We start from the raw sequence: 27,696 nt of genomic DNA on the forward strand, positions 1-27,696 counted from the left end.
CACAGGAAGATCACACCATCCCTCACCATCATCAGGTAGATGAGGAACAATCACTGATAGTATCATTAGGATCTGTACATTATCTGCATTGTTACAATTGATGTCATTTTTATTATATATTCAGAGTGGAGACCTGAGAGATTCTAAAGTTGAGGTTAAAGAGGAGATAAAAGAGGATGGGATGATGGAGGAGTCAAAGTTTCAAAAAGAACACAAAGATCTGTACCAGGACACCATGGTGGAGTCATCCAGCTACAGAAACCCACCAGAGAGATGTCCCCGTCCTCTGTATTCCGGGGATTCCACACAGGATGACCACACCGTCCCCCACCATCATCAGGTAGATGATGGACTAAAATTGGTAGTTTTGATTTATACACTGTTTGTTACAATTTTAATGTTTTATTATATCTTTCAGAGTGGAATCATTGGGGATTATAATATTGTTGTTAAAGAAGAGTATAAAGAAGATGATGAGGAGTATGGAGTGATGGAGTTTTCAGAAGGACACAAGGACATAATAGATCCACCTAATACCAGGAACCCACCAGAGAGATGTCCCTGTCCTCTGTATTCCCGGGATTCCACACAGGAAGGTCACACCATCCCTCACCATTACAAGGTTGGTGGGAAATGTCCACGCATCTAGAGATGATGGCCCGGATTCACATACATCGGCGCACAGAGGCAAGCACTGGATTCACCAAGCACTTGCTCCCACTCCCTCTTAAAGATACGCTGGGTTTCCTCGGCATAAGCCAACATAGGTGGAAGTGGGCATGAGCCATGCTAATGAGGCGTGACCCCATGCAAATGATGGGGCAAGCGCCATAGAAGTACTTAAAGTGAACAGCGCATGCGCCGTCCCGTGGCCACATCCCTGTGCGCATGCTCAGAATCACATCGGAACTACTCCCTAAGATATGACAGATCACTGCCTACGACGTGAACGTAACCTACACCCAGCCCTATTCACGTACTACGTAAACGACGTAAAATACGATGGCTGTGTTTTCTGGTCCATACCTTTGCATGAGTTGCGCCTCATATATGGGGAATAACTTTACGCCGGACGTACGACTTATGCAAACCGCGTATATTATGCGCCGGGCGCAAGTACGTTAGTGAATCGGCCCACGATACGACGGCGTAGGCAAGTTACGTCGGTCGTAGGTAGCCTATTTTTAAGCGTATCTCAGATTGTGGGCACAGCGCACAGATACCATGGCGCATAGTTACACTTACGCGGCGTATCTCGAGATACGTCGGCGTAAGTGCTTTGTGAATCCGGGCCGATGTGTGTATTTTGTATGCAAGCTTATATTTTACAGATGATATTTTCCATCTTTCTCTTGGTTTAGGGTGAAGATTTGATAAAGATAAAAGTTGAGGTTAAATCAGAAGAAGAGACATATGTGAGGGAAGATCAGCAGTCTATGGAGGAGGATGGAATAACGGGGACATTTATAGAGGAGGACACTCCTACAGAGATCAGCACAGGTGGGTCACTAACACTAAATACATTCCTCCACCCATAATGCTCACTGATTGGTCCAGAGTAGGGAAAGGACTGGGTGATATCAGCCTGCAATACCCTGGTCACTTTCCTGACCTGTGTTGCACATCCTGTACTCCTATATTACGATCTGATAATCTTCCTTCTCTGTGCTGCAGACACAATTTATGTACAGTATCTATACTATATTTGTGATGGCACCGTCCCAGCACCCAGCATTGGTGCTTCCATCAGTATACCGCTACCTCCAGTCTTGACGTAGATACCAGATATTAAGCTGACCATACAAGACTAACAAATAGCTTGTATGAAACTGGAATGCTTTATTGAAACTCAGACACATATTTTATACCCCACAGCAGAACCATCCCTTTCTGATAATTTTACCCTAAAGCCCCGTAATACACGGTCGGACATTTGTTTGACCAAAATCACAGAATTTTATCGGAGTAAAAGAGAACATGTTCTCTATCTAAACTCCGACGGAATTCCTCGTAATTTCCAATGGAAATAATCCGATGGGGCATACACACGGTCGGAATTTCCGATGGTCAGTCAGACTTTTTCCATCGGAAATTCAGATCGTGTGTACGGGGCATAACAGTACAAACTGTAACCAGAAACATAATTAACTTGAGCTAATTAACTAGTCACTTAAACCAGCCTGGGTGACTCAATGCCCACCCAGACAATGTTGTGATTACCGTATTTATCGCGGTATAACGCGCTCCCGCATATACCACGCACCCCTAAAGTGGCCCCCAATCCTGTGGAAAAAAGTTTTTTTGTTTTTTTTTGTACTTACAGTTTTGGTGTCTTGCGCGGCGTCCATCGACGGCCTCGTCGGGTCCGGCGTCCTTCTGCGGCTTCGGGTGTCCTCTTCGGCGGGTCCGGCGTCCGTCTTCGGCGGGTCGGGTGTCCTCTTCGGCGGGTCCGGCGTCCTTGCGTCCTCCCTGCTCGTTTCCCGCGCCGAGTTTGAATACTGCGCCGACATATACCGAGCGCAGTACACTCGTGTATCGTCGGGCAGGCTCAGCAACTGTCGCGCTGACGTCCTGTACGCTCAGGACGTCAGTGCGAGAGGCGCCGAGACTGCCCGAAGATACACGAGTGTACTGCGCTCGGTATATGCCGGCGCAGTATTCAAACTCGTGGCGGGAAAGCAGGTATCGGTGTATACCGCGAACCCACAATTTTGCCCTGATTTTCAGGGCAAAACAGTGCGCGGTATACGCCGATAAATACGGTAATCAGACAATAGGTAACCCAATTAACAATGGTAGAGATATGCTTAGCAGAAAACGCATAACACCTTATAAAACAGACAATAGCAGGAGACCTACTACAATGAATACATTATAGCAGGGTGGCTTGAGCAGATTACATTAAAGTCTACAGTCATTGCTGGTTTGAGGCCCCAAATATGGACATGAAACCTCCAGTTCCCAGAGTCTGTGTTTTGGGTAGACGTGAATCTGAATCAGAAAAAAAGACCATTCCACTGATCTCCCAGGCATACATCTCACAAAGAGTAGTGTATCCTTATTTGCCAAGGCCCATAGTCAATGGGTAAAAGGTGTGCTCCTAGTCCTCTCTAAAAGCCCCTGTCCTGGTTAGGTATGTCACAATATGTTTGTAGATTCTGGGTTCAGCTGGCACCAAAATGTTGATTTTCACCATAGGCATCACTCAACCTAAACAGCTGGGACATGTGCCTTGGGTCTTCTGCCCAATTCCCGGGTGTAATAAAATTTCTGGCAGAGCATTTCACCCAGAGTTACTTATCAGTTTTGTACTGGCTGTGCCGGGTGGAGGGATATGTCTGTATAGTCTCAGACCCAAGTCACTGAGTGCAGTCTCAGGAGATGGGAGGCAGCGGTGTGGGATCTCTGCAGCTTAATTCAGTTAAGTAAACATTTAACTTTCCACTGATTACTGAAAACCAATAACATGAGTGTCATGGATCCACAGTTATGCCCCGTACACACGATCCGATTATCGGACGAATGATCGTCCGTTTTATTTTGTATGCTAATCTCATGTCGAATCTGATGAGTTTACTAAAGTCACGAAAATTCTCGTACGGCAGAATAAAAAATCGGAAGTAATGTCATGTGTTGTAATGCATTTGTATTGCATTTTTGAACGACAGCTGTACTGATTATACGAAAATCGGACGATCTGGCATCGTACGAAAAAGATTTTCGTGCATGTCCGATAAATAAAATCGGATGAACTGTCCTGATCGGCTCTCGGAAGCACTGTACTAATGCTCCGATTATCGTACGATCGTTTCGAAAGCGGCATTTTCCGTACGATTTTCGGATCGTGTGTACGGGGCATAAGGTTTGTCTGTCAGCTTACCTCTCCATGTTTTCAGCTTGAGAGACCAGCCTCCCTTCACCTGGTTGCTTAAGTAATCTCTCCTCAAAGCATGGCTCCACCCCAGGCCCTATCAGGGAACACTATATTAACATGTGCACTGCAAGCCCTGCTGATCAATTTTGTGTGTTTGGCTTCTGTGTGCTCCTTGCTGTGTGTTCTATGGCTGATTTTAGTTTAGTTACCGATCTTGGCTTGTTCTTGACTGTCTTTGCCTGGTTCATATCCCGACCTTGGCGTGTTCCTTGACCAGTGGCAGCTGGTGCTCCATTTTCTTGGGGGGGCGTAAAACAAAACCCCAACCAACCCCCCCTTCCCCCAACTTCACTCGCAGACAATGTAACCTGCAGACAGACAGAGGGATAGATTGGATAGGACAGAGACAGATAGAGAGATGGATATACAGATAGATAGATAATCTATCTGATAGATAGACAAATGGATAATCAGATAGACATAGAGATAATCTGATAGATAGATAGATGGTCAGACAGATAGATAGATACCCAGACAGATAATTATATAGGTAGACAGATAGATAATCTGATAGATAGATAGATAATCAGATAGACAGAGAGAGAGAGAGATAGATAGACAGACAGAAAGAGAGAAAGAGAGACAGACAGAGAGAGAGACAGAAAGAGAGAGACAGAGAGAAAGACACACACAAACAGAGAGAAAGAGAGATAGAGAGAGAGACACACACACACACATAAACAGAGAGAAAGAGAGACAGAGAGAGAGAGACAGAGATTAGAGACTTGTAAAGCATGGCTGTAGGTTGCAGAGCTGGGTGCCCTCACACACAGGAGATGTGTATTGATGGCTCCAGCACAGATTGTTGGGTGAAGCATGGCTCTCCCCCCCCCCTCCACTCTCCACTCTCGATCACAGGCTGACAATACATACAGCACAGGGTGCTGCTGTATATGGATGGGGTGGACACTGGACAGACACTGGGTTAGAAGAATAAATAAAGGGTTATAAATAATAAGAATATTTTACTTACCTCCAAGTCCTGGAGCCAGAGAACCGAAACTGAAAGTGCATGATGCTTCAATGATGATTTAATAGTGCACTGTGCCCGGAGCTCGCCCCGAACACTGGCTCTTAGATTTTGCACCCTGGGAAATCTCATGCTCTAGCTCCCAGTGTCATCCGTGTTGGTGCTCCAGAATACCTGCTCTCCTGAATTACTTAGAGCTCCATCCGCAGCAATCAGCCGTAGGGTCCACTACTGATCCCAACAGGGTGCATCTGTCACCTAGACAATGAGTTCTGACTCTTACACTATATCGTTTAAATTGCACATTACATATTTCTGACCCCTGCACTATGTATTCGATATTGTACATTATATACTCCTGCACATACTCCTGCACTATATACTCGGTTGTACATTACATAATTCTTAAACTGTATAGTCCTAACTGTTGTATCTTCTATAATAAGTTGTGCATTACATAGTCCTGACTTCCGCTCTCTATCCACTGCTATATGTACACATAATTCGTATTCTCTTTTGCTACACCCATTTCCTACCAGCTGGACATTTTATATCTGATGATGTGATTGGAGCACAGACTTTTACATGTTGATAATAATGTGATAACATCCTCCAACTTTGGAATCTTAAACAGAAAGTGATAATGAGGGAGGAGTCGATAACCCAAAGATGGTGGGCCTCAGGAACAGTCCACTTTTGGTACCCCACATCCTCACCCTCTGACCTCTGGTGGGGCTCAGCCCCGCTGTTATTCGTGACTATATTATGGACTAAATAAGGAAGTGCAGGACTTCTTGTGTTGGGAAGATGGCAATGAGTGATAGAGGGGGTGGGGACACTCGTCCTATAATCCCCTCATCACTGTCACTCCTATAAAAGACAGTTCTCGTTGTTCCCTCACTCTCTGACTAAGGTCCATGAATAAAGAAATTAACAGGTAGGAGATCAGAGGAGCCATTTACAAGTTACCTTGAGGGGGGAATTGTAAGATCCTCAGAGACAAAGCTGCCTGATGTGGGCGGAGTCCTGGTTTAGGGGAACCGATCGGCTCATGTCTAGTAATAATCTTTTTATTTCTATTTTAGTAGATGGACGGGAGATGAGGAAAACCTCAGAGGATTGTCTCACTTTGTCTCCAGACTGTAAAGTAGAAGATGAGGACATCACACAGTATAGTCCAGGAGAAAACCCGACTACCTCAAATGTCCATCCGGCACCACACAGTGTAGATGGACCATCGTATTCCTCTTATCCTGAGGAACCTCAGACTGTGAGGGATGGTGCCGTCCTTCCAACAGATAAGCGATTTTCCTGTACTGACTGTGGGAAATGTTTTTCAAAGAAGTACAATCTTTCCATACATCAGATATTGCACACAGGGGAGAAACCGTTTTCATGTCTTGAATGTGGGAAATGTTTTTCACAGAAGTCCAATCTATCCAGACATCGGAGAATGCACACAGGGGAGAAGCCGTATTCCTGTACTGAGTGTGGAAAATGTTTTGTACAAAAATCAGATTTTGTCTCACATCAGAGCTCTCACATGGGGGTGAAGCCATATTCCTGTCCTGAGTGTAGCAAATGTTTTTCACATAAGTACAGTCTTAACAAACATCAGATATTGCACACAGGTGAGAAGCCGTATTCCTGTCCTGAGTGTGGGAAACATTTTTTAGAAAAATTCAGTCTTAACATACATCAGAGATTGCACACGGGAGAAAAGCCATACTCTTGTCCTGAGTGCGGGAAATGTTTTGTACTAAAATCAGTACTTGTCAGACATCAAAGGTCTCACGCAGAAGAAAAGCCGTATTCCTGTCCTGAGTGCGGGCAAAGTTTTTCACAGATGTCCACTCTTTACAGACATCAGAGATGTCACACGGGAGAGAAGCCGTATTCTTGTCCTGAATGTGGAAAAAGTTTTTCACAGAAGTCTAATCTTTACATACATCAGAAAGTGCACAAGAGATAGAAGCTGTATTCCTGTCTTGAGTGCAGGAAATGTTTTTCACAGAAGTGGTATATTTTAACACTTTTAAGGTCTCATACGAGGGAGAAGCCACTTTCCTGTCCTGAGTGAGGGGATCGTTACTCTCTGAAGTCCTATATTCCAGACCATCAGGGATCCCACACAATTGGAAATTACTTCTATAAGAATGTTGCTGGACATCACAGCTCTCATGTGTGGAAGAAGCACACCCTGATATACACCTCAGATATACTCCATGGTTGATCTTCATCATGTAAGAAACAATTCACAAGAAGGACAGAGTTCACCAGAGACATGGATGAAGTTGTGTACCGTGTTGGCCATTGATAGCAGTAAAAATATAAAAATAGAGGGGCAGAACCACAAAGAAATTACGCCGGCGTATCTATTGATACGCCGCGTAATTTCAAATGTTGCGCGTCGTATCTTTGTTTTGTATCCTCAAAACAAGATACGACGGCATCTCAGCTAGATCCGACAGGCGTACGTCTTAGTAAGCCGTCGGATCTAAGCTGCAATTTTTCTGCGGCCGCTAGGTGGTGAATTCAGCGTTGAGTATGCAAATTAGCTATTTACGGCGATCCATGAACGTACGACCGGCCGGCGCATTTTGTTTACGTCGTTTGCGTTCGGCTTTTTCCGGCAGATAGTTAAAGCTGCTGTTATGAGGCGTACTCAATGTTAAGTATGGCCGTCGTTCCCGCGTACAATTTTGAATTTTTTACGTCGTTTGCGTAAGTCGTTCGCGAATAGGGATTTGCGTAGAATGACGTCACCGTCGGAAGCATTGGCTTGTTCCGGGTTAATTTTGAGCATGCGCACTGGGATACCCCCACGGACAGCGCATGCGCAGTTAAAAAAAAACGTTGTTTACGTCGGGTCACGACGTATTAACATAAAACACGTCCCCATTACATCCATTTGAATTCCGCGCCATTACGCCGCCGTAACTTACGGCGCAAATTCGTTCAGGATTCGAAAAAAAAAAGATAAGTTACGGCGGTGTAGTGTATCTTAGATACGCTGCACCCGGCGCAAAGGTACGTGGATCTGCCCCAGAGTCATTACCTTTCAACCATTGTGTATGCTTTAGCCACTAGATAGAGCTGACGATCATTGGCAATCATGGTGTTAAATTATGACAAAAATGTATCACACCTGGGCAAATTTTTTTCACACTTGTCCAACAAATTTTCTATTTATTGACCCATTTGTTTACTGTGTTCGATATGGTTTGAGCTCATACTCATGCACTTAGGAGTACAGTAAACATGGAAGGACATAAGTTAATTAGGCCAACAAGATTAAACCAACCATTGACTTAAAACTTAGAATACCAAATCTGGCTACTAAATGGAGTTGAGAATCATAAAAATTAGCCCCATCTTGTAGCCAAATGTAGTGGTAGTCTATTTATCATTTGTTAAAGCAGTGTGTATCTGGAAAGTATTTACAGCGCTTGACTTTTTCCACATTTTGTTATATTACAGCCTTATTCCAAAATGGATTAAATTCATTATTTTCCTCAAAATTCTACAAACAATACCCCATAATGACAACATGAAAAAAGTTTGTTTGAAATCTTTGCAAGTTTATTAAAAATAAAAAATGGAAAAAAATCCCATGTACATAAGTATTCACAGCCTTTTCCATGCAAATTGAGCTCAGGTGCATCCTGTTTCCACTGATCATCCTTGAGATGTTTCTGCAACTTGATTGGAGTTTACCTGTGGTAGATTCAGTTGATTGCCCATGATTTGGAAAGGCACACACCTGTCTATATAAGGTCCCACAGTTATCAGTGCATGTCAGAGCACAAACCAAGCCATGAAGTCCAAGGAATTGTCTGTAGACCATGGAGACAGGATTGTATGGAGCAACAGATCTGGGGAAGGGTAAAAAAAAACATTTCTGTAGCACTGAAGGTGCCAATGAGCACAGTGGCCTCCATCATCCGTAAATGCAAGAAGTTTGGAACCACCGGGACTCTTCCTAGAGCGGGCCGCCCAGCCAAACTGAGCGATCGGGGAGAAGGACCGTAGTCAGGGAGGAGACCAAGAACCCGATGGTCACTCTGACAGAGCTCCAGCGTTTCTCTGTGGAGAGATGAGAAACTTCCAGAAGAACAACCATCTCTGCAGCACTCCACCAATCATTCCTGTGTGGTAGAGTGGCCAGGCAGAAGCCACTCCTCTGTAAAAGGCACATGACAGCCCACCTGCAGTTTGCCAAAAGGCACATGAAGGACTCTCAGACCATGGGGAACAAATTCTCTAGTCTGATAAAACAGAGATTGAACTCTTTGGCCTGAATGGGAAGAGTTATGTCTGGAGGAAACCAGGCACTGCTCATCACCTGGCCTATACCATTCCTAAAGTGAAGCATGATGGTGGCAGCATCATGCTGTGGGGATGATTTTCAGGAACTGGGAGACTAGTCAGGATTGAGGGAAAGATGAATGCAGCAATATACAGAGACATCCTTGATGAAAACCAGCTCCAGAACGCTCTGGACCTCAGACTGGGATGAAGGTTCATCTTCCAACAGGACAACGAGCCTAAGCACACAGCCAAGATAACAAAGGAGTGGATACAGGACAAGTCTGTGAATGTCCTTGAGTGGCCCAGCTAGGGCCCAGACGTGAACCCGATTGAACATCTCTGGAGAGATCTGAAAATGGCTGTGCACCAATGCTCTCCATCCAACCTGATGGAGCTTGAGAGGTCCTGCAAAAAAGAATGGGAGAAACTGCCCAAAAATAAGTGTGCCAAGCTTTGTAGCATCATACTCAAAAAGACTTGAGGCTGTAATTGGTGCCAAAGGAGCTTCACCAAAGTATTGAGTAAAGGCTGTGATTCTTATGTACATGGGTTTTTTGTTTCTTATTTTTAATAAATTTGCAAACATTTCAAGAAAACTTCTTTCACGTTGTCATTATGGGGTATTGTTTGTAGAATTTTGAGGAAAATAAAGAATTTAATCTATTTTAGATTATGTAACAGAACAAAATGTGAAAAAAGTTATGCACTGTGAATACTTTCCGGATGCACTGTAGCTGGATTGAAATGTTATGAATTTGCTTTGGGATTTGAAGGTGTGCTGTCTGCAAAGGAAATATGTTCATTGTATGCATGTAAAAGAGACTTGTGTATAAGCATATTGTAACCGCAGTTTATGTGATTATATTGCAGTATTACAGAACTATTCACAGAAGTAAATTCAGTTATGGAATGAAATGTAACGTTGGTTTTGTCAGTTTAACAGCTAAGAGTTAGTAACACCGTACAGTAAAAAAGCATAGAGTGGGGAAAATAATTATTTGATCCCCTGCAGATTTTGTAAATGTGCCCACTTATAAAGAAATGAAGGGTCTATAATTTTTTTCATAGGTGTATTTTAAGTGATAGAGGGAGAATATCAACCAAAAATCCAGAAAAAAACACATGATACAAATGTTATAAATTGAGTTGCAGTTCAGTGAGTAAAATAAGTATTTGATAATTGTAACGGTCACCACCGTTTACGACCTTCCATCACATCCAAGACAGTTTATCGACACTCCAACCGACGGGACCCGATCCCATTTCATTTGCCCAGAATCAAGACGAGACACAGCTCTGTACTTGTTCCAAATGTAAAGACAATTTAATGGTTTCTTCTCAGCTTTTTATACAGTACAAGGCATTAAAGCAACAATGAGATCTCCACCCCCCCTAATCACACACTAAGGCTAATTACTTAAACATTCTAGGCCGGTCGGCACCAGCCTATAATTATCATGTCTAATCACTGCACATTCCTTAAACAGCATAACAAACAAACCCATCACACACTGAGTTTCCTAGGCAGACGTTTCGTCTCCGCATGCAGCTTGACACCTATTCATACCTCTGAGCATCAATAGGTTTTAGACAGTGTTATCACACAATTAAAGGCCTTTCAAAAGCTAGCCTTATTTAACATATTAACAGTGTTCAGAGAGAGATGAGTCACTATTGACTGGTTGGGGTCACAATTAACCAACATCTTGCAGTGTCTCAAAATCCTGCAATACGAACTATCAGTGATGTCAAATCTCATGTAATACATGAATTATGATTCACTTGCCACTCCATGCCCAAAGGGCACAGAGTGGACTCAGACCCAAGAGTTATCAGTGACGCTGACACAGGAGTATCCTCCATCCTCACAAAGTCTTTGGGTGTCACGGATCATTCCGTTACAATAATATTTCTCCATGAGACGCTGTTCTCAGCCAGGAAAATTATAAAAAATGGATGAGACAAACACCTCCCAAAATAGTAGAATGGAAAATAGAAGTGAATAATACCCTGCCATATAAGAAATGTATATATATCAACAGAGGTTGCCCTAACAAATATAACAAGACATGGGACCGCTGGCTTCAAGAGTCTAATACCTGTACATGACAAAACTATACCAGTAAGGAATGAACACTCAGACGCATGTTTCGTTGGGTAGTCCTCGGGTGTTCAATGTATACTTATAAAGCTTGCTCATAAGGCAATGACAATGTACCTGTTCCCTTGCCTACCTAATATATGACTTTACTGTTTCAGTTACCAAGTTTCTATGCAAAGTAGGCTTAACATGTATGCACCTTTTAAATCAATAAAACTTATGTTAAACGTTAAAAAAAAAAAAATTTTGATCACCAACCAACAGTAATTCTGGCTACAATATGTGCTCATGTGGTACACAAATTAGGCCTGCCAATTTAGTAAGGTGCTCCTAAAAACAACTCATTATGTTTATAAAAGACACCTGTCCACAGAATCTTTCTTCCATTTAAACCTCACCATCATGGTCAAGACCAAAGAGCTGTCAAAGGACATCAGGAACAAAACTGTAGACCAGCACAAGGCTGGAATGAGCTACAAGACCATCAGCAAGAAGCTTGGTGAGAAGACAACTATTGGAGTGATTATTCGCAAATGGAAGAAATAAAAAATAACCATCAATCTCCTACCCGGTCTGGAGCTCCGTGCAAGAGTTTGCCTCATGTTGTAAGAATGATCACAAGAAAAGTGAGGGATCAGCCCAGAACTACACGGGAGGAGCTTGTGAATGATCTCAAGGCAGTTGAGACCAAAGTTATCAAACCATTGGTAACACAATAAGCTGCCATGGATTGAAATTCTGTAGTACACGCAAGGTCCCCTCCTCAAGAAGGCACATGTACAGGTCTGTCTGAAGTTTGCCAATAAACATCTAAATGATTCAGAGAAGGATTGTGAGAAAGTGCTGTGGTCAGATGAGACCAAAATTGAGCTCTTTGGCATTAACTCCACTCGCAGTGTTTGGAGGAAGAAAAATGCTGACTGTGACCCTAAGAACACCATCCCTACAGTCAAGCATGTGCTGCGCTATATAAGTTTCTCACTCACTCATGTCCATCCTAGGATGGAGGCAGAAATACACACATTTCCAACGGTCCCTCTGCTGGCATAATGTCCTCTGTGCCAGTTTTTGGGCCTCTTCAGTGGCCAGTTTAGAATCACATCACTACTGCGCATGTGTGGAAGCTAGTCATCCCAGCACACCGGATCAGGCCAGCCGCTGTAGACTTGCGCAGCTCACCTTACATTCCAGGGATTGCTGTGATCAGGTAGGTAGGTGTTGTTTATTGCAGAAGACACATTTCCTGTCTTTTCTGCAATCAAGGCCTGACTGCTCACATTGAGTTACAGTGGAACTTTATTTCTGCTTGAAGAGTTGGTAAACTAATATATTCCTTTTTTGTTTTGGGGTTTAGTACCACATTTAGGAAACCACTGCACATCTTTTACACAAACCCAATGAAACAAGAAAGAAATACACACAGGGATACTAGTTTAATACTAATGAGAATAAAATAAATGCTCTTATTAATAATCCCAATAAAAACGTCTGGTGGGAGCCCACCACTTCTATAAGCATAGAAAAGAGAAAAGAAGATCCCACAGTGCTTATACCTGAATGATAGTAGAGGTGGATGCACTACCCACTGGAAACACACATGGCTGACCCTTGTAGTGTCTCTATGTTACTGGTGCACTAACACATATTGTCAGCCCCGGGTCACCATTAGTGTTGAGCGGAATACGCCATATTCGATTTCGCGATATATCACGAATATATAGCCGATTATTCGTGAAATATTCGCTAAAATCGAACATTCGTGATATTTAAAAAAAAAATAAAAATTGCGAAATTTCGCTAATGCGAATTTATTGCGAACATTTTGCGAATTTTTTTTTTTTTTCCTGATTGGCTCTGATGCAAAAGAAGGGCGGAGAAAGTATTCTCGAATATTCGGAAATCGAATATTCAGAATATTTTATAAAAAAAAAAATGGTTGTGAAATATTTTGACAACTGTGGTAGGAGAACTCTGATTGGCTCTGATGCAAAAGAAGGGTGGAGAAAGTATTTGCGAATATTCGGAAATCGAATATTCGCGAATACTTTCTCCACCCTTTTTTTGCATCAGAGCCAATCAGAGTTGTCAAAATCTCGCAATCAATTTCACATTCGCATTAGCGAAATTTCGATAAAATATCACCAATATTCGATTTCCGAATATTCGCGAATACTTTCTCCGCCCTTCTTTTGCATCAGAGCCAATCAGAGTTCTCCTACCACAGTTGTCAAAATATTTCACAACATTTTTTTTTTGATAAAATATTCCGAATATTCGATTTCCGAATATTCGAGAATACTTTCTCCGCCCTTCTTTTGCATCAGAGCCAATCAGAAAAAAAAATTCGCAAAATGTTCGCAATAAATTCGCATTAGCGAAATTTCGCAATTTTTTTTTTATATTCGGAATAACGAATATTGGCCGCGAAATTCGAGATATTCGCGAATACTCGAATATGCCATATTCGAGCCGAATATTCGCAATACGAATATTCGTGAGCAACACTAGTCACCATCTTCTCTGACTCACCTGTCTAGGAGAAAGAGTATTCAGAACCCCCCTGAAATTACACAGCGTTCGGCCCCAACAGTTTTGGCACTTTTCCACTTGCCAGGTAACCAGTTCCATCAACACCAGCATCTCCTGCATGTGGATTGGTGCAGCTGTGTGCAACATCCAAAAGCAGTCCCCAGTGTACTTTGTTACTGAAAGAACAGTTTCGGGTTCTTCTATTCACAGGATGTGTTAATACGGTTGGTGCTGACAAGTGTATTGAGCTTTACATTTTGTGCAGGACATACGGCTCGCCCCGCCCCTGCCGGGGACAAACAGTGTCCTCAGTTCGGGGACTGTACGTCTGGTCATCCTAAGGTAAGTGCTTGCTGCCCAGCCACTCAGGAGCGCCCCCTTCATATGGCGCCCATGGCACTTGCCATATCTGCCATAGCTTAGATACACCACTGCCACTACCCCTAACTCGCTCATCCATGTCTTTATGGACCTTGCTTTGTGCACTGGTCCAAATCAGGGGCGTTTTGGTGTGAGGTTGCTTTTTAGGGGTTGGGCTTGGCCCCTTAGTTCCAGTGAAGAGAACTCTTAAGATAGGGTGACCAGACATCCCCAGTTTCAGGGGACAGTCTCTGGATTGAGGACACTGTCCCCGGATCAAGTCTGTCCCCGGTTTTGTCCCCAGATTGGATTTGAACAGGGGCTGGGGCAATTTCAAAGACCGTCAGTGCAGAATTAATTTTAAAAGCTCAGAATTACACCCCCTGCCACTCCTACTAGCTTAGGGGGTGTATTTTTACCCATTATCTGTGCCCCTTTCTGATGATCATGTGCTGGTCGGAGCGGAGGGAATATTTCTTCAGTTTCAGGCGCATGCTCATTCAGCTCCGCTCGCATGTTCCTCTGCATTGACTCAAGTCCCAGCCAGCCACCTGCCTGCCTATCTCCTTGCCTTCCCTGGCGGAGTGATCTTCCTCCACTCCCCATCCAGTAGTAGCCAAGGAGAGTAAGACTTGACAAGCTGTGAGGCGGGAAGCAGCGGCGACGTGCAGAGAGTCGCTGATTGCCGCCATTACTAGTAAAAAATAAATAAAAATATGTCCCCGGATTTCATTTTAAAAATCTGGTCACCTTATCGTAAGGCGTCAGCATACCTGGACATTTTGGACAATTTCATGCTCCCAACTTTGTGAGAACAGTTTGGGGACGGCCCCTTCCTGTTCCAACATGACTGCACACCAGCGCACAAAGCAAGGTCCATAAAGACATGGATGAGCGAGTTTGGGGTGGAAGAACTTGACTGGCTTGCACAGAGTCCTGACCTCAACTAGATAGAACAACTTTGGGGTGAATTAGAGTGGAAACTGCAAGCCAGGCCTTCTCGTCCATCATCAGTGCTTGACCTTACAAATGCGCTTCTGGAAGAATGGTCAAACATTCCCATAGATCCAGAAAAATGTGTATATCCAGGGCGCTCCAAGAATTTTAAACCTGACAGATAAAGTCTGTGTTGGAGAGGGTAGCAGATCTTCACACACTTTAGGCAGCACTCAGGGAGACAAGCAATCTCTGAGGCCTCGTACACACGACAGAGTTTCTCGGCAGAATTCACCGAGAAACTCGGTCAAAACCCGGATTCTGCCGAGAAACTCTGTCGTCTGTACAGTTTTGGCTCGATGGAGCCGCCGAGGAGCTCGACGAGAAAATAGAGAACATGTTCTCTATTTTCTCGTTGTTCTATGGGAGAAGGCGGCCCGCCGAGCTCCTCGGCGGCTTCATCCCAAAACTCGACGAGGAACTCGACGTGCTTTGCACGTCGAGTTCCTCGGCCGTGTGTACGGGGCCTAATGGGAACAGAAAAACAAACAAGGCGCCTCTAAGTGCAGAAATATAAAACTTTTAATATCCCCTAAAGGGATTAAAAACACTTACAAGATAGTGGATGAAGCAGGCATGTAGCAGGTAAGTGTGTCCAGAAGATGTTCCAGTGGCAGGGCAGTCCCAGTCTGATGATAAAGCTTCCAGGGAAGTCCACAGGATAACAGCCAATTTGTGCTGTGAGTGTTTAGGGAACACAATGGTGCTGGAGCCTGGGGATGATGTCAGAGGAAGCGAGACAAGAACCAGCATGGAACACAAACAGGAAGAGGACAGGAAGTGTGTCATAGAGGCGGGACGCGTTTCGGAACAGCTCATTGGTTCCTTCTTCAGCCAGTGACATTCCCATAGACACACTCCTAAACCTTGTGGACGGCCTTCCCAGAAGAGTTGAAGCTGTTATAGCTGTAAAGGGCGGGGCCAACTCAATATTGAACCCTACGGACTAAGACTGGGATGCCATTAAATTTCATGTGCGTTTAAATGCATGTGTCCCAATACTTTTGGTAATATAGTGTAGTTGTATAAAAAATGCACTACTTATCTTTCAAAAAGCATTTTTCAGCACTAAACATTTTATCCAATTTCAAAATTGCTACATTTGTAAATTTCAAAAGCCAGTATAAAGGAATAGAAGTGGTACTCTGCACAGTGTCCTGGAACCTGCAGGACAAGGACTCAATTGGACAGAAGCCAAAATCCTGGGACTGTCCTGCAATATCTAAGACAGTTGGAAATAATGACTTTGGGGTAGATTCAGAGAGAATTTACGCCAGCGTATCTATAGATACGTCGCGTAAATTCAAATCTGCGCCGGCGTATCTTCTTCCTGTATTCAGAAAGCTAGAAACGCCGACATTAGCCTAAGATACGACTGGCATAAGTCTCTTACGCCGTCGTATCTTAGGGTGCATTCTCACGCTGGCCGCTAGGTGGCGCTCCCGTAGTTTTTAGGCGTAGAGTATGCAAATTACCTAGTTATGCCGATTCACAAACGTACGTGCGCCCGGCGGTAGTTTTTTACGTCGTTTGCGTTAAGGCTTTTTCGGCGTAACGTTGCTCCTGCTATTAGGAGGCGCAGCCAATGTTATGTATGGACGTCGTTCCCGCTGCGAAATTTAAATTTTTTACGTCGTTTGCGTAAGTCGATTGAGAATAGGGCTGGACGTAATTTACGTTCACGTCGAAACCAATACGTCGTTGCGGCGTACTTGAGAGCAATGCACTCTGGGATATGTACACGGACGCCGCATGCGCCGTTCGTAAAACACGTCAGGTCATCATACATTAGCATAAAACACGCCCCCCTTTCACATTTGAATTACGCGGGCTTACGCCGGCCCCATTTACGCTACGCCGCCGCAACTTACGGAGCAAGTGCTTTGTGAATACAGCACTTGCTCCTCTAAGTTACGGCGGCGTAGCGTAAATACGATACGCTGCGCCGCCGTATCATTGCGCGCCCCTACCTGAATCTACCCCAATGACCGTATTCACAGTATGACAGGTTACTCGGAGCTGCAGTTCCTCTAGGCTCCACAAGGTGGTGAGCTCATTTATATCGAGACAGGAAGTGATGTCAGGTATAATAAGAAAGTTCCGGGTGAGAGGTGAGTCGGGAGGAAGTAGAGAGGAGATATTGCTTGAAGTGGCAGCAGAGGAGGTAATAAGATCTTATTTTCTATTTACACCCAGTAACCCCCGTCATGTCCGTCCTCTTCCTCCATAGTCACTGTGACGTCTTTTATCTCCAGCAGATGATGATACACACATATATAGTGTGGAAACCTAGATTAACCCCTTCAGGGGCAGAACATTTCCCCACTTACAGGCCCGGAACATTCTCTTCATTTTGGAGATGTGTCACCTTCTCACCAATCACCTTCTCACCTCATCAGTCTATACAAACGGATTGTATGACTTTTATTAGGGACAGGAGATGGGGGGGATTTAGGGTTAGATGGGGACATACTAAAAGGAATGCTCATAGACTTTAACAGGGGGATGGAATGCCCATAGAGAATAATGAAACAAAATGGAATGCCCATAGAGAATAATGAAACAAAATGGAATGCCCATAGAGAATAATGAAACAAAATAGAATGCCCATAGAGAATAATGAAACAAAATGGAATGCCTATAGAGAATAATGAAACAAAATGGAATGCCCATAGAGAATAATGAAACAAAATGGAATGCCTATAGAGAATAATGAAACAAAATGGAATGCCCATAGAGAATAATGGAACAAAATGGAATGCCTATAGAGAACAATGTAACAAAATGGGATTCCCATAGAGAATAATGGAAAAAAATATCAATGAAAACAGTCCTGGGTTCAGTTGGAGTGTTGTTCAGTGAACTTCGAAGATGTTTGGATGCCAAACCCAAACTCTATTGTCCACTTGACGTCTAGGAGATTAAAGTGGAGGTTCACCCAAAAACTTAATTTTTAACCTTAGATTGATGCTCATTTTGTGAAGGGGAATTGGGTGTTTTTTTTTTAAATAGAAGCAGTACTTACCGTTTTAGAGAGCGATCTTCTCCGCCGCTTCCGGGTATGGGCTGCGGGACTGGGCGTTCCTATTTGATTGACAGGCTTCCGACGGTCGCATACATCGCGTCACGATTTTCCGAAAGTAGCCGAACGTCGGTGCGCAGGCGCCGTATAGAGTCGCACCGACGTTCGGCTTCTTTCGGCTACTCGTGACGCGATGTTTGCGAACGTCGGAAGACTGTCAATCAAATAGGAACGCCCAGTCCCGAAGACCATACCCGGAAGCGGCGGAGAAGATCGCTCTCTAAAACGGTAAGTACTGCTTCGATTTAAAAAAAACACCCGATTCCCCTTGACAAAATGAGCGTCAATGTAATGTTAAATTTTTTTTTTCGGGTGAACTCCCGCTTTAAAGGAAAACTAAAGGCAATAATTTTATTTTTTTTAAATAACAAACATGTTATACTTACCTCCACTGTGCAGCTCGTATCGAGTGTCCCCGAATCCTATCTTCTGGGGTCCCTTGGCAGCTGTCTAGGCTCCTCCTCGCAAAAGCTTTCCACCTTCATGCGAGCGAGCTTGCATGGTGGAAAGCTTTTGCGGGCGCGCTCCCGTGATACAGCGGCGGGCATAGCCGCCGACTGTATCACTCGGCCCCGCGTCATCGGATGTGATTGACAGCAGCGCCAGCCAATGGCTGCGCTGCTATCAATTCGTCCAGCCTAGCCAATCAACAGCCAGGCTGGGAACCGAAGAGGATCACGAGGACGCGCGCGGGACTTTCGAGGGGTGAGGTAAGTAAAACGGGGGTTCGGGGGGGGGTGGTACCATCGGATGTTTTTTCACCTTAATGCATAGGATGCATTAAGGTGAAAAAACATTTACCTTTACGACCCCTTTAAAGTGATTGTAAAGCTTTTTTTAAATAACAAACATGTCATACTTTACTCCACTGTGCAGTTCGTTTTCCACAGTGTGGCCCCGATTATCGTCTTCTGGGGTCCCCCGGCGGCTCCTCTCCGCATCGTAAAACCCCCTAGGAGAAGCCCCCTAGGAGAAGCTCTCTCCCAGGGCGCGCTCTCGATGTCCAGAATTTGTGTCCATAGACTCAGAATGCAGGACTCTAGCCCCCCCCCCCCCCCCCCGTACCTGCGTCATTGGATTTGATTGACAGCAGAGGGAGCACATAAGTGTGCTGCTATCAATCTATCAAACCAAGAGCCAAGAACCCCGGGCAGAGGAAGAGCGCGTCTCCGCCAGAATTCCAGGGCTCAGGTGAGTAAAACGGGGGGGACTGGGGGGGCCAGTAACTAGAAAAAGTTTTTTTCACCTTGTAACGGGAGGGCCCGTGGAACCCAGAAGCTCTTAGAAAGTATGAGCCAGAAAATAATGGACATTCAGAATATGTCTTGGATTGCTTTAAAATGGGTCTGTAAAGTTTATCCCCAATATCTCCCAGGAGTTACTCATTCTAGTGTGACTGCTCTGCATCTAATTGTGGCTTGTGCTAATTGACTCTGTAATTGTGTGAAGGTGTATTTATGATAATGTGTATTGTAAGTTAGCCGTCAGCCAGTCTGGGAAACGTAAAGGTCTTGTGTCTGAGTCATCAGCTGTAGTTAATTTGCTCACCTGTTGTCTGCTAAGGGAATAATGTGTATTGGGGGCTCGTTATGTAACCATTGTGTGATGTTGTGGGTGGATCCGGGTCATATTTCCTGTGGTTCTTGCAATATCCTAAATTGTATATAAGAGCCTGTAGTTCTCAATAAAGTGGCATTCCTGCTTGAGGCTGGGTTCACACTACTACACTACTTTGATCCTACTTTGCTCTGTGTTCAATGTTTCCCTATGAGAGCGTCTTGTAGCGTCCTACACAAGTCGGTCCGACTTTGAAAATGCTCCCTGTACTACTTTTGGTCCTACATTGATCCTACTTCAGGCCCATTGAATATCATTGAAGTCGGACCAAAGTAGTATCCTGTTCATGAAAGTAGGACCAATGTAGGATAAATGTAGGACCAATGTAGTAGAGCAAAGTAGGACGAAAGTAGTGTAGTAGTGTGAACTCAACCTCATACAGAGCGTCTTCTCGTATCTGGGGAAGAATTATTCTTATGGGTCTCGTTCGCCTGACTGTGGAGTTTTGGTAGCTGCCTTGTGTTCGGAAAGGGAATATCCTAAACGGCGTCAACCCCTTTCGTATTTGGGGTGCCGTTCCACCCAAAAGTAGAACTTCCGCTTTAAGCACTCCTCACCTCCTTACATGCCACATTTGGCATGTCATTTTTTTTGGGGGGGGGGGGGGGGTGAGGGCTTCGTTAGGAGTGGGACTTCCTGTCCCACTTCCTACTTCCACCTAGGGGCCGCCTAGGCGACTCCTCTTCTGCCCATAGGTGACCCCTCCCTCTAGGCGATCTTCTGGTACATGTGACAGGTCCCAGGAGATCGCCTGTCCACTCCGGGAGCGCAGCACGACTCGTGCATGCACAGTTCGTGCCCGGCCGTGAAGCTGAAAGCTGTGTGTGAATGATGGTGCAGAGAAAAGGAGCGACGCTCCGTGCGGCCGCATCACTGGACCGCGGAACAGGTAAGTGTCTGTTTATTAAAAGTCAGCAGCTATACTTTTTGTAGCTGCTGACTTTTAATAAGAATTAAATGGCTGGAACTCCCCTTTAAGGTGAAAAACTTTAGGATTTACAACCCCTTTAACCCGCCTTACTGACCAGGCCATTTTTTTTTACACTACGGCACTGCATTACTTTAACTGACAATTGCATGGCGTACTAGGAATGTAGATATCTCTGTAGGCAATCAAGTGTCAGCCAATCGAGTCTGCTTCTCAACCCCTTACTTCCCCATCCTAATATTATACAACCAATACAGTCCAGATTATTATCCGTCTACAGAATACCTGCACAGATCACATGACCACACCTATGGGGATGGAGGAGGACCGGAGTCACATGACTGAGAAGATACTAAACCTCACCCTGGAGATCATCTACCTGCTGGCCGGAGAGGTGAGGATTCTGGGAGGTCACATGACATCACTCTTATCTCTATTAATAAGACACAGACCTGACCGGAGAGGTGAGGAGGATTCTGGAATGTGACATATTACTGTTTTTTTTTTAAATACAGAGTTTTCCTCCTGTGAAGTCAGGTGATCATATGACCATCACATTGCCTTCACCTTGCTCCATGAAACCCAAGAGAAACCATGAAAAGAAGATTCTAGAAGTCACCAAGAAGATGATGGAGCTGCTGACAGGAGAGGTGAGCGGTGCCGGGAATTCTGGGACATTATCCAGTAACAGACAAGGGATGTGTCTGGATGGTGACTGTATCATTGTGTGTGTCAGGTTCCTATAAGGTGTCAGGATGTCACTGTCTATTTCTCCATGGAGGAGTGGGAGTATTTAGAAGGACACAAGGATCTCTACAAGGATGTCATGATGGACAATCAGCCGCCCCTCACATCACCGGGTAAGAGGAGACTTTATTGTAAAGGAGAGAGCAGTACGGAGGCTCCACCTAGATCCCCCATCATCTGATAACACATAGAAACAATGTATTCAGTCAGTGTGTGTGTTTCCTACAGATGGATCCAGTAATGGGAACCCACCAGAGAGATGTCCCCGTCCTCTGTATTCCCGGGATTCCACACAGGAAGGTCACACCACCCCCCACCATCATCAGGTAGATGAGGAACAATCACTGATAGTATCATTAGGATCTGTACATTATCTGTATTGTTACTATTGATGTAATTTTTATTCTATATTTAGACTGAAAACCTTGGAGATTTTAAAGTTGTTATTAAAGAAGAAATAAAAGAGGAGGAGGAGGATTGGGTAATCGAGATGATTGGGTTGGAGTCACTAAAAGGACACAATGATCTCTACAAGGACATTATAAAGAAGTCGCCTAATAACAGAAAAGGTCACACCATCCCTCACCATCATCAGGTAGGTGGAGTTGAGGGTCGGGAACATAAAGTGATTGAACGCTCTGACATATGGAGATTATGTGTGGACTTTACAAGATGATATTTTCTATGTGATCTCACATCATAAATACTTCTATGTTACAGATGTTATTTTCTGACATTCTGTTGGTTTAGGGTGAAGATCTGATGAACATAATCGTTGAAAGTGATGTAGAAGAGACGTATGTGAGGGATGATCAGCAATATATGGAGGAGGTTGGAAAGATGAGGACATTCAAAAAAGAGGAGGACACTACAGAGATCAGCACAGGTGAGCCATAATATATTCTTCTGTTATCTCTGCTCTGTTACTGCACACTGATTGGTCCAGAGTAGGGAGGGAGATTAGCGATATCAGCCAATAATAGGTTAATAGTCACTGATACCCGTCCTGCACATTAGAACTTCTCTCTCAGATAAAGGCGTGTGGTCTGGTATGGTTCAGGAGGGGGGCCCAACTTTGCTTCCTTGCCAGGCCCACATCCTGAGAAAAGGGTCTGGTAAAGATTTTAGGAGGGACCTCACAATTATTATTTATATTTTTTGCAAGGGGTTTCCTTCTAGAATTCATACCAAACCATAAGGACTTGTATACTATACAGCATAGGAGTCAAACAGGCAGGGCCGATCCTAGGCAGGGTGCACAGGGTGCTTTGCACCCAGGCGCCTGCTGCGGTGGAGGCGCCGAAGTGCCAGAGTTCTCCCCTCCCTCCTTCTCTCCTTGTTTGTGTCTGTCCAGAACTAGTGTTCTGAGCATAGGTGTGTGTCCGTCCAGAACTGGTGGGTGCGCATTGGGCAGCCCGTCCAGCCTGGCAGTGTTTGGGGGAGGGGCCGCTCCTCTGCCTGACACAAGGGTTCTAGTTTTAGGTGGCTGCTGAGTGCTGATGTGCAGGAATGAATTCCTCACACTGGGAGTCTTGAATCTCCACCAACTCCAGTTGGAATGCCTCCCCCTCCCATCTCTACCTCGGGCTGCACAGAGAGAGAACTGAGGTAAGTCAGTGTTCAGTGTGCTGGGGGATGGCATCCCCAGCATCCCTTTACACGTGCTCTGAGCTGCCCCTGCTCTAGATGTTTTATGGCATGATAGTAGATTGCATAGGATACACAGCCCCTGTCCCTTCCTGCCTTCGTCTACAGATGTGATGTATAATGAGATGTACGAAGGGCCCTTTCACAATGACAGCGCAGGGGCGTCGGCGGTAAAGCGCTGCTAGTTTTAGCGGCGCTTTAACGTCGTTTTAGAGGTACATTTAACCCCCACTAGCAGCCAAATAAAGTGTTCAAAGGCACCAGTGCCGAGGCGCTTTACAGGCACTGCCCATGTGGGTGCCAGAAATATTTCTGCACCCAGGCGCCTGTGACCCTAGGATTGGCCCTGCAAACAGGCATTCATGATGAATAACCTCAACAGGATTCAGCATGCGAAGTTGATGATCTGCAAATGGGCCACTTCTGATATTGACAGAGGGGATCCACCATCAGAAAATGAGCTCTATAAGGTACAGTGATCCACATCAAAGGTGAACTTGGTGATCCATGAAGATGGGTATAAAAACATAAAAACCACACATAGTGTAACACTGTATAGTGGGTTTATTGTAAAAATATCAATTTGACAATCCCAAAAAAGTTCCATACAAGGCTAGTAACATACGGTTGTAAAAAAGGCAATTTGCAGTAGTGTCAGGAATGCTGGTAGATCAGACTGTGTGACCGCACAGAGGAACCAAACAAGGTGAGTAGTGAAATAAAAGGTGTTTATTTACAAATGTGTGAACCACCAGTGCACAATAAAACGACAAACAGTATGTACAAATAAAGGGGAATACCGTATTCATAAACGAGCCAAGCCGAGGTCATACACATGGGAGGTCAGTAGATGGGTAAGGATGGGGACAGGAATCAGGACACAGGGAGGACAAGTCCAGGCAGGGATCAAGGATCGGGATCAGGTCCAGGGATCAGGTCCAGAAATCAGGGTCAAATACAAGCTCAAGATCAGGGTAAGTAGACCGATACCAGGGCGAGGACTGATTGCACACGCCGGGTATATATAAGCCTGTTAATTACGTTCAGGTTACACCTGAACGCAGGAAGGGCTGTGTGCTCCACACTGCTAAGAATCCCCCGCTGGTGGACGCCAGTACTGCAGCCCAAGGATAACATAGCACCACCAGGGAAGAACTCCCCCGACAGTCCAAGACTGTCGGGAGACACCTGGTGGTGGGCCACAGTACTGCACGCCAAATACCAGGCAGTAACACCAGCAGGGGGAACCTTCCCTGACAAGTAGTTTCAGGAACGTCATCCGACGTGTTTCGTCCAATTGAACACCCCAGATGATGTCCAATCAGACGGAACATGTCGGTTGATGGTCCTGAAACTACTACACATTGTTTTTTTACAACCGTATGTTACCAGCCTTGTATGGGAGCACTGGCTTCCTGAATTCCATACTTGCCTCTCTGCGCTGCCTCGGTGTGGCATACATTGGTTTGCGCTACGGCGACGTAATGTGCGCCCGCTCTCTGTGAATCTGGCCCTCAGAGTTTTGTTCATACACAACGTATATTGTCATAATAATTTATATGATATTGTTGCTTCTATAGTTGCCTCTTTTCACGTTTATATTTTTTTGTCACTAACAATTCTTGTCACTATTTTTGATCACCACGTTATTTTTATCTGTAATTACACTTTTTGACTAGTGGAAATGTTGTCAGCCTCCTAGATTTATGCGCAATCTTTCTGTTCTTATACTACTTCTGAAATTGCCCTGTATTTGGCTCCATCCATCTTACCATCAACTCTGTCCCTGCTGAAGAAAAGCATTTCCACAACATGATGCTGCCACCACCATGTTTCACAGTGGGGATGGTGTGTTCATTCAGAGTGATGTGCAGTGTTAGCTTTCTGCCAACAATAGCATTTTTCTTTTGGTTCAAAAAGTAAAATTTTGGTCTCATTTGACCACGGCACCTTCTTCCACATGTTTGCTGTGTCCCCCACATGGCTTCTCACAAACTGGACTTCTTATGGCTTTCTTTCAACAATGGCTTTCTTCTTGGAACTCTTCCATAAAGGTCAGATTTGTGGAGATCACGACTAATAGTTGTCTTGTGGACAGATTCTCTCACCTGAGTTGTGGATCTCTGCAGCTCCTCCAGAGTTACCATGGGCCTCTTGGCTGCTTCTCTGATGAATGTTCTCCTTGCCCGGCCTGTCAGTTTAGGTGGACGGCCATGTCTTGGTAGGTTTGCAGTTGTGCCATACTCTTTCCATTTTCGGATGATGGATTGAACAGAGCTCTGTGAGATGTTCAAAGCTTGGGAGATTTTTTTTTTTATAACCTAACACTGCTTTTAGTTTCTCCACAACTTTATCCCTGACCTGTCTGGTGTGTTCCTTGGCCTTTAATAATATGTTGTTTGTTCACTAAGGTTCTCTAACAAACCTCTGGGGGCTTCACAGAACAGCTGTTTTTATACTGGCCCGGATTCAAGAAGCAATTGCGTCTGCGTAACCATAGTTACGCAGCGCAATTGCTTACTTGCCCCGGCGTAACGAGTTCTCCTGATTCAGAGAGCTTGTTACGCGGACTACAGCCTAAGATATGCGTGGCATAAGCCTCCTTATGCCTTCATATCTTAGGCTGCATTCTTGCGTTGGCCGCTAGGGGGCGTTCCCATTGTGGTCAGCGTATAGTATGCAAATTGCATACTAACGCCGATTCACAACGTTACGCGAGCCCTGCGTACGCAATTTACGTCGTTTCCGTACGGCGTGTTTAGCGTAAGGCTGCTCCTTCTAATAGCAGGGGCAGCCACTGCTAAAGTATACCCGTCGTTCCCGCGTTGCGACGTTTGAATTTTACGTAATTTGCGTAAGTGATTCGTGAATGGCGCTGGACGCCATTCACGTTCACTTTGAAGCAAATGACGTCCTTGCGACGTCATTTGCCGCAATGCATGTCGGGAAAGTTTCCCGACGGAGCATGCGCTCTACGCTCGGCGCGGGAGCGCGCCTAATTTAAATGATTCCCGCCCCCTACGGGATCATTTACATTAGGCGCCCTTACGCAGGGCAAGTTTACACAGCGCACACGCAATTTACGGAGCTACTGCTCCGTGAATCGCGGGTAGCGCAGGAAATTTGCGGGGGCGCAGGGCAAAAACACTGCCCTGCGCCTCCGTAACAAAGGGGCAAATCTACCTGAATCCGGGCCACTGAGAATAAATTATACACAGGTGCACTCTTTTTACTAATTAGGTGTCTTCTAAAAGAAATTGGCTCCGCTAGATTTTAGTTAGGGGTATCCGAGTAAAGGGGGCTGAATACAAATGCACGCCACACTTTTCACATATTTATTTGTAAAAAATATTGAGAACCATTTATCATTTTCCTTCCATTTCACAATTATGTGCCACTTTGTGTTGGTCTATCACATAAAATCCCAATAAAATACATTTACGTTTTTGGTTGTAATATGCCAAAATGTGGAAAATTTTAAGGGGTATGAATACTTTTTTAAGGCACCGTATACTGATGACATTTTCATATTTTCCAGGACACGCCATCAAGGAACCTTTACATGATCGTCTCACTTTATGTTGTAAAATGGAAGATGAGGACATCACAAGAGATTGTGTAGGAGAAAATACAATGAGCTCAGCTATGGATGGAGGACTTCACAGTGTGGATAGACCATTGGATCCCTCTGACTCTGAGCAACCTCCAACTGTGAGGGATGGTGCCGGAATTCAGGGGGACGAGAAATTTTCCTGTCCTGATTGTGGGGAAAGTTTTAGCTCTGAATTAAGTCTTACTGTACATCAGAAATCTCACACAGGTGAGACTCTTCATCCCTGTTCTGATTGCGGGAAATGTTTCCTACTTAATTCAGACCTCGTGATACATTGTGGAGCTCACACGGGCAAGAAGCCAATTTCCTGCCTTGACTGTGGGAAATGTTTTACAAAGAAATCAACTCTTGTTAAACATCAGGGACTACACACGGGGGAGAAGCCGTATGCCTGCCCTGAGTGTGGAAAATGTTTTTCACATAAAGCAAACCTTGTTAGGCACCACAGATTGCATACGGGAGAGATGCTTCATCCCTGCCCTGAATGTGGGAAAGGTTTTTCAGATAAATCAGACCTTGTTAGACATCGGAGGTCTCACACGGGGGAGAAGCCGTATTCTTGCCCCGATTGCGGAAAATGTTTTTCAGATAAATCATACCGTGTTAGACATCAGAGATCTCACACAGGTGAGAAGCCGTATTCCTGCCCAGAGTGTGGCAAATGTTATTCACGAAAAGCAGACCTTATTATACATCAGAGATCTCACACAGGGGAAAAGCCGTACTCCTGCCCTGAGTGTGGGAAATGTTTTGTACGGAAAGCAAACCTTAATATACACAGGAAATCTCACATGTAAAGCCTCGTACACACAATCTGACTTTTCCGTGGATTTTGGTCCGAAGGGCGTTGGCCGTGAACTT

At 44.7% G+C, this 27,696-nt stretch overlaps 1 protein-coding gene and 1 long non-coding RNA gene across 2 annotated transcripts; both read left to right on the top strand.

The window, feature by feature from the left end:
- Positions 1-27,696, top strand: LOC120935900 (gastrula zinc finger protein XlCGF17.1-like). The gene is made up of 4 exons (XM_040347934.1): positions 1-35; positions 21,991-22,170; positions 22,326-22,461; positions 26,761-27,696. Exons 2-4 carry the CDS (start codon positions 22,066-22,068, stop codon positions 27,630-27,632), a joined length of 1,113 nt encoding a protein of 370 aa, XP_040203868.1. The 5' UTR covers positions 1-35; positions 21,991-22,065; the 3' UTR covers positions 27,633-27,696.
- On the top strand, positions 21,281-21,593 carry LOC120935901. The gene is made up of 3 exons (XR_005748559.1): positions 21,281-21,292; positions 21,344-21,478; positions 21,565-21,593. It is a non-coding gene; the product is annotated as an uncharacterized LOC120935901 (long non-coding RNA).

Source organism: Rana temporaria, chromosome 4, assembly GCF_905171775.1.
Source record: "Rana temporaria chromosome 4, aRanTem1.1, whole genome shotgun sequence".
In the NCBI taxonomy this organism is placed as follows: Eukaryota; Metazoa; Chordata; class Amphibia; order Anura; family Ranidae; genus Rana; species Rana temporaria.

Coding starts and splice junctions, on each gene's coding strand:
- LOC120935900 (XM_040347934.1), top strand. CDS start 22,066: ATGATTGGGTTGGAGTCACTAAAAGGACACAATGATCTCTACAAGGAC. Junction 22,171..22,325: donor CCATCCCTCACCATCATCAG/GTAGGTGGAGTT, acceptor CTGTTGGTTTAG/GGTGAAGATCTGATGAACAT. Junction 22,462..26,760: donor CACTACAGAGATCAGCACAG/GTGAGCCATAAT, acceptor CATATTTTCCAG/GACACGCCATCAAGGAACCT.